The 8,294-nt window shown below is 42.2% G+C and overlaps 1 protein-coding gene across 1 annotated transcript; it reads right to left on the bottom strand.

The window, feature by feature from the left end:
* Positions 1 to 2,686: 2,686 nt before the first annotated feature.
* On the bottom strand, positions 2,687 to 5,187 carry gpr27 (G protein-coupled receptor 27). The gene has a single exon (XM_029502671.1). It carries the CDS (start codon positions 4,711 to 4,713, stop codon positions 3,598 to 3,600), a length of 1,116 nt encoding a protein of 371 aa, XP_029358531.1. The 5' UTR covers positions 4,714 to 5,187; the 3' UTR covers positions 2,687 to 3,597.
* Between the last annotated feature and the right edge of the window lie 3,107 nt (positions 5,188 to 8,294).

Here is an 8,294-nt window from a genome sequence, read left to right as displayed (position 1 = left end):
GGACCAGCACAACAGTTTGCAATCTGCACTGTCACTAGTTTTATCTCATTTTAAAGCTTGTTCAACCTTTTTGATTTATTTTAAATAAAGAGATATATTTAATAAAGCATCATCATTTTGGTTCAACTCTGTTAAACAGTTTGTTAAGGAAACAGGCAATGTGGTATTTGACATCCAGACGGAAAAACATAGCAGCATTTATTTGTACATTAAGATGTACAGTACAGGCCAAAAGTTCAGACACACTTTCCTATTCATTTGAATGAGAAGGTGTGTCCAAACTTTTGGCCTGTACTGTATAACAGGGTCCATGTTTAAGCTTTAATGTTTTTGTTTGTGTCCTCAGATGCACTTAAAATATATATTTTGGATTTTGTTAAAAAAGAGTGGAAAATGGATGATCAACTAAAGAGGATTTCAAGTACATTATTAAGTGGTTTGTAGTGAATAATATTTCAATAATTAATTTTGTCAAAAGTTATTATTTAAGTATTATTATATCTTTTTTGTTCAATCACATTATACCTGTCTCTCCAACTCGACTGTTGGCGGCGAGAGATTGTGGGTAACTCAATCACTTTGACAGGGAAGAATTCGTTTAGAATGCATGAAACATTAATTATTTCTGTTGTGTTGGTGGACTGAGCTCTTTCTAAGTTCGATCATTTCTTGTTAAAATGCAGTTAATGGCTGCTCAGAGTTATTAATAGGTGCCGCATTCTGTTTCCAACTAAGAGCAGCCCAGAGAGAAGAACCGTGGTTCCCACTGTGGGACTGCAAGAAAGGTCAGTGTAAGAATCAACATTAAAATCCCAACAGGGTCACATTTCCTCTGCATCACAGCAGAGCCTGCATCCCCCGAAGACAACACCATGTACCAAAAATACCTAACCTGGATCTGCATTGCACAAGAGCACGTGCAGGTGAGGGTTAGGGTTCCTAACGGTTATGGATGCACTCTGGGCAGACTGTGCGTTGAGGAGCTCAGGATTGCGTGCCGCATCAGAGTGACGGAGGGGAGCAGAGCTCAGGAACATCTCACTAAATCACAATGATTTCAGTGCATAGTGAGAAAAGTGTTCTGTCTTTAGAAAGTGCACGGTGGTGTAGTTTGGTGTCAATGAATGCAGCAGTAACTGGGTGAATCAATAACCTGCAACTGGCTTCAGCGGGAAGGAGGGGGTTGGTTTGTGTGGGGGTCTGACTGAAAACCATCAGGCCCAGAAACAGCCTACTGAAACTATTCCATTTACCAGTATAGGCTGTGTGTGGAAAACCATGAATGTGACACTTGAAGTGAAAAGCACATTTAACCTTTACACTCGGTAGACACTGATAATGTACTTTTGTTGTGTAGTGCTGGCCTCACCCTGACAATGTGACATGACACTGACATCTTGTATTTCCACCAGCTGCAATTAGCCTGACAGCAGAATATTTTTCAGAGGTATGTAACATTTTCGGTAAATGTCAGGTCTGGTGGCAGACTGTCAGAATCAAAGAGCAAACGTGTCTTGAGATTCTCCAGTCAATCTGATGGTCAACGACACTGACACAAGGTGCAGGGCCATAGCCAGGGTCGTGAGTACACGTTCCCCTCTGCTGCAGCATCTGTGAAATTTGATTTTAGAAGCATTTCAGTATTCAGTTATGAAGTACTAAGTCTGTTTTTAATACGCTATTTTTAAAGCCTAATTTTATAATTTTTTCCAGTCACTGCAGTTTCTGCTATTTTTGGTGCTGCTACTATTGTTTTGAGTTGTATCAAATGTTTGAGTGACTGTTCACATAGCATGGGTACTTCTTTGTTGTTTCCATTATTAGTAGGCTAGTTAAACAGTTGTGTGTATTTGTAGTTACATGCCTCTTCCATTTAGTACTGGATTTTGCATCAGAATGGTGTAATATTGCCCAGGAAGGCAAATTAGGATATAAATATAAATAAGTAAAAAAAGTATGACCCAATAGTATAAAGCAAAGACCTAAATTATATAAGACACAAGCAGTTAAAAGAATCAAATTACCCTGAGGTCACTAGAGAAGTCCTTCACTCCTTGACCATTTCTATATATAAATTCAAAGTACTGATGATGTTCAACATAGCAATGATACTGGCGCTGATTCAAAAATTTTGACACAAAGCCTTAATTAGAAACTTATTGATATCAGTTGGCATTTTGAAAGAAAAGAGGCTTCTATAGAATTATCTTCGAGATCATTATTATTATTATTATTATTGTTGATGTGGAATTGCAATTGTGAACCTTTACAGCCTCCAAACTCTCAAAAATGCAAACTCTGTGTCCTTTTCAGCCATCTGTTTTAGTGTGCAGCAGTTCGTTCTTCTCACCTGGAAAATCTTTAAACACCTTTTAAACCCTCTCCATTTAAGATCCACAGCTGAATGCAACTTGCTGAGACTGAACCTCAGGGGGCAAGCACACGAGGAAGCATAAAAAGACTCTGACCAGAGGCAGGGCAAGGGCAACTGAGCATGCCGACAAAAGCATATAGATAAATGAGATTTTGGTAGTTTTCATTTAAAGACATAAGCACAGATGCATTCAAGCGCAGAGCCGAATCAGGTGAAGAAGTCTTGTTAAAAACAGATGATAGAGTCCAAAAAAACTTATCATCTATTTCTCATTTATTTGCTAAGAAGTACAAACAATGCAAACATCCTCTCCAGAGCACCAAATTGTTTACATTTACATTTACCAATGTCCACATTGGTATAAAAACGAGACCTGCAACCTGTATAACCTTCTCAACACGACTGACCCATTAGGATGAATATGAATGAGCAAAGTATCTTTAGAGTGAGTTTTAAGTGCTTGTTTAACACAAAGAATTCAAAGAGATTATGAAATATATAACATACCTGGTTTAAGAAAAGCATAAGAGGGAAGGGGGCTTTACAATATTTACAAATGTGACATTGACCTAATTAAATATAAATATACTGAGATGTCTATCTCATTTGTGAGTATTTTGCAGATGTCAAGGAACAAACTCCAACCTTCTGACAAAAAATCTCTGTTGTGTTTCAGTCTTCATTTCTGAAGAAGGCAAACAACCTCAGCCAAGTGTGTTATAGTGTAATGTCAAAAATGTACAAACAAATAGCCAAAATGACATTCGTGTACAGTATAGCAGTGGACCAAAATAGTTTGATATACAGCATTTATAAGGGGAAAGTCTCCAAACATAGGATATAACTTGCCATGTGGGCTGTAGCCTATGTTTGGAATGAATGTCACCTACAGTACATGCAGAGGTGCAAATCAAAACGTGGCTTTATTATGATGCCAACTTGGTGAGGCAGCCCTCCGACACATATTTATAGAAGCTTCACATTATTCCTCTGTGCCTTCACAAGCCTCGCAGCTTTCATCAGTCTGATTCTGATAAGCAAAATAGGCTATAATAAGAAATGAACACCGTGGTGTTTTAGACTTCAATAGTAAACTCTGCTACAAACAAAAGTGTGGGTAAACGGAACTGAAGTGGGCTCAGCCTCCACAACATCCCAACACATTTTAGGGAGCAGTCTACATTCTGGGGCAAGATACAAATGCGTCTTTGGCAGTATGCTGTTCAGATCACACAGTACGGCTCCATGGGTGTCTGTGTGCCCAGGCAGCTGGGGAAACAGGCTTTGAGTCGCATCCGGAGCTCCTTGTTAAACAGGAAGCTGATGATGGGGTTCGCTCCCGCCTGGGCGAAGCTCATCCACACCGCGGCGGTCAGGTAGAGCTGCGGGACCGGAGCCGCCCGCACGAATATCCGCAGGTAGCAGGCGCTGATATAAGGAGCCCAAAGAATGAGGAAGGTCAGTGTGATCATGTAGTACATCTTCCCGATGCGCTTCTCCATCTTAAACTCGTCCAGCACCAGCAGTCTCCTGTTGCCGGGGTGGGAAGCCTGTCTGATGCCGACCAGCGTCGGCGGGGTGGGTCCGCGGCCGAAGCCGGCGATCCAGTTGGCGGCGGCTTGCCCGGTGGCCCCGGGGCCGTGGAAGGTCCAATTCTGGCTGATGGCCGGAACCAGCTGGGCCGGTTTCATTTTCCGGTGATCGTAGACAAAGCACAGCATCTTGATGTAAACCACATGGGTCGTCCCCACTATGACTGCCAGCATCAGCATGAAGCCCAGCGTGTCGTTCGCCTTCACGTAGCGGTGCTCGAAGATGCACTGCTCCTCCTCACGGATGAACTTGTAGGTGCCCACGTCGAACACGGGGGGGAAAGCCATGGCCACGGAGAGGGTCCACACCATGCAGATCACCGCCACGCACGTACACAGATTCATCCGCTTGGAGTAAAACCTGTGATGGGCGATCGCCATGTACCGGGTGACGCTGACGCAGAAGAGCAGGAAGGCGACGTGGAAGCAGAAGAGCACCGACATGAAGGCGACGATCTTGCAGCAGAGCGGGCTGTACGGCCAAGCAGAGCCGCCGCCGATCGACGCCATCACGAAGGGGAAACACACTGCGGAGCGGACCACGTCTGCCAGGCTCAGGTCCAGGAGGAAGTAGTAGGGAGCCTTGTGCAGCGAGCCGTCCTTCAGCAGCAGCAGCGACAGAGACGCGTTTCCCAGCAGACTGATGCCCATGATCAGACCTAGGAAGGCCAGCTTGACCGCAGAGGCCGCGGACGCATAGTTTTGGAAGGACGGACTGCTCTCTCCAAACTCACTTGTGTTTGCCATCTATGCAGCCGAGGTGTGTATTCCCACATGAACTCACCGACGAGCGGTGCTATCCTGCCAGGGCTGACCGGGAAACGACATGAACGCGATCCACCGCCTCTCTGACCGAAAAATCCCTCACCAATAAATTCCGCTCACATCCATCCCAGTTTGCAGCGATCCCCACCGACGGGCAAAAATAATAAGAATGAAAAAACACAAAACATTTAATATTTCTTCCTTTTCTTCTTATCCTTCATCTCACAAGTGTCCAGTACACAAAACATCCCTGTTTGCTGTCGCATCCTCAGCTGAACACGAACACACCACCTCGGAGGGCGTCCGTTCACACAGGCGGCTCACAAAACGCATCTCAGCGTCCTGCCGGCGGCGAGCTCCTGTTCCTCTCCAGGAATAAAAACGAGAGAGGCGACACGGCACAGGCATGCACACATGAGCCCGTTAAAGCAAACACATATGCAGAGAGCCGATGCAGCGTCCGTTCGGGTCCATCTGTGGATGCAGCTCTACGCGCGGCAGCGTCTCTCGGATGCGACGCACGTAGACTGGCTGCACGGGAGCGAGCAGGCCTGGGATCAGCCAGTAGGTTCATCTGCCGGCCCCTGCCCATTGCTGTGCCTGCCTGCTCTAATCAGATGCAAAGGTTGATTTGAGAGAGTGGGCTCCAACAGTGCAATTTTCTTTCTGTATGTTACAGCAGGTGAAAAATAATAAAATTAAATAAAAATGTAGAAACATACACCACATAAACAAGGGAACACTATTATTGAAAAGACATTTTAAATACACATGTGTGCACAGAATAAGACCTTGGCTGCCATTTACTGCCGTATGAAAGCTTCTTTAATGAAAAATAATTAACTAAATGTATTCCAGATTTCCTGAACACGCGCTTTTGTCACTGAAGCATTGAGTGCTGAGGGAAAAAGTAAAACAGAGAAACACAGAAATGTAACAACTTCACTCAGACAGCTACAGTTCAGAACACAGCTGAGATTTAAGAGTCCCACAATTAGAGCTAAGTTTGGGTTCAGATAAGGACTGGGTTGCATAACACAACAGCAGTGTGCAGGATGGCTTCCAAGAAGAATCAGCACAGGCAAAGTGATTCTGACAAAAGAGGTTACAGCTGAGACCTCTACAAAAATGGCAATTGTTTTGACAATGAGCTTGGGAACAGCTGAGGGTAGAGGGTTCCTTGTTGTTTCCCTGCATTACTCTAACAAAACGACTCCCAGGATGAAGAAAATTCAATTCTAATTCATTCAAATATTAGAGAACCTGCTCTATTAGCGAATACATTAAAGATCTCTTGCTCTCAGCAGGTCTCTGAGTTGTGGTTGGCACCATGTTAGAAGCAGTTGCTGCTGCTGCTGCTGCTGCTGCAGTGATTCACCAGCACCCCCTGCAGCCTGCTGCATGCAGCATCATCTGCATCTGAGAAACCAGGCGAAAAAAGCATGATGGGCCCAAGAGGCAGAGCCAGCACCTATAAAACAAAACCACAACTGACAAGAGCCCACTTTGATGAGTGATGTCCACCCCCAGTGTAGCAAGTTCACATACAGAAAACTTGATCCAATCAAATGCAGGAGTGAAAGAGCAATGTTCAGGGAAATAAAACTAAATCCATATGTGTTTATACCGCCACTGGATCAGTCTTTTGGTCCAGCTGCCACATGTTGGTTTGTTGGTTAGGTTTGACACTAAGCTTCGGCACATTTTCATGCAGTCTTACGGTGTGACAGTTTAAATTGGCTTATTGTTTCTTAGATGTAAATCCCTACATTTTTTTAGTGCTAGCTGTTAGAGCGGGAGAGTTTATGAAGGATTAACAATGGGACTGGTGCAGTTACCGTGAGGCACACAGCTGAGAATAACCAATACTTAGAGGAAGCCTCTAATGTTTATTATTATAGTTATTTATTCTTTTTAATAATATGCCTACATTGCAGTCCGCCCAGAGAATTTTTTTTGTATACATTTATGTGTTGATGAATAAATTCAAAATATGAAATCATTGTGGTGCAACCTCAGTGCACATTAAATGAAACAATGTATTTCTCTTGTCTTTGGAAACATTGGGAGAAATATCACTATATGTTTAAATTACTGTGATATTATGAGCTGTATTATTATAAAATAAATTATGTAAGTGTTATTTATCATTGGTGTGCTTTTAAACGCCAACTTTTGTTTGATTGGTGTCGAAAGAACAAACAATACTAACACACCAGGGAAACCTCGCCATTTCTCAGGAAGTTATGACATACACATTTCTTCAAAAGTAGATGTCTGTGTGTATGCTGCTTGGCTCACTAATGCTGAATAATAGCCCCACATGCAGAGATCTCTCTATGTTGGGGCTGCAGCAACAACTCTATCGTTGGAGCTTTCAGTGTTCACACCAAGTGCCCTGAAAGAAGCAGCCTGGGGCTCCAGACTGAAGATGATGGAATAAGAAGATGCCTCACTCGGGAGAAAACCTGGAAACAAGCTCGTTCATTAGATATCTATCCCACAAAATGGAACTCCAGCTATGCTCCAATTTCATCACTGCCCTATAATCCATAGCTAGTCATAGTCATTCCTCTTGCAGAACATAATTTACAGCTGATGCTAAAAATCATAAAGAAAAGGGAAATGGGGGGGGGGGGGGGGGATCCATATGAAATCATCTCATGTGTTGGAACTAAGGTTGGTATTGAAGCCCCCAAAGGCAACCATTAAAAAAAAAAAAAAACAAAACAAAAATGGAGCATCTAGAGGCAATGTTCAAGACTGCAATAACATGAAGAGTGATTATAACACAGCGAATGAATGGCTTTATTAATTGAAAGAACTTGACAAATATGGTACAGCTACGTCACAAAAAACATGGACCATTGCAACAGGAAACAACAAAGTTATTAAATGATGCCAAGATTAATATATAGCTGGTATGTAAAGGTTAGTAGAAATGAAAAAACTGGAGAAAAAATTTAAAGTTTGAACGTTATAAACAGAGGGCAGTGGCCCAACTGAAAACAACATATAAGCTTTAAAGTTTTTTTGTGAGATTTTATAAGGTTTTGCACAAGTATTTATTTGCTATGTATTTAAGTGATGTTATTTATTTCTATTCTATGGGCCAATTTGTATGTCTACGCCTTAATACAGTATTGATTTATTAATACTTGGCTGACTGATTGATGATAACATACTTCTGTCATCTGGTGAAGGAGACATTTCTTGAATTACAAATAAAATATGTAACATTTATATAAAAAATTTCTTGTTATATTTACTAGCTAATACAGATACTGTAAATGTGTGATAGAAAGGCAAATTCTGATATGATGGTCTGGCCAATTTATGCAGGTTAATCATAGTAAACTGTGGGGTAAGGTGGCCTAAATTTAAAAGCCACACACCCCCCCCCCAAAAAAAAAAAAAAATATATATATATATATATTCTAGCAAATTTTTTCAGTCTGGTAGTTTTATATATTTAAATATGTTTCCTACAATCTGCTGGCTGGTTTGCAAGCACTAAAAGCAGACAGAGTGATACCTCTTCCTCTTTTCTCCTCTACGGGATG

Source organism: Echeneis naucrates, chromosome 5 (assembly GCF_900963305.1).
Source record: "Echeneis naucrates chromosome 5, fEcheNa1.1, whole genome shotgun sequence".
In the NCBI taxonomy this organism is placed as follows: Eukaryota; Metazoa; Chordata; class Actinopteri; order Carangiformes; family Echeneidae; genus Echeneis; species Echeneis naucrates.
Note: the sequence above shows the minus strand (reverse complement) of the source record. Positions and strands in the feature narration are given on the sequence as shown.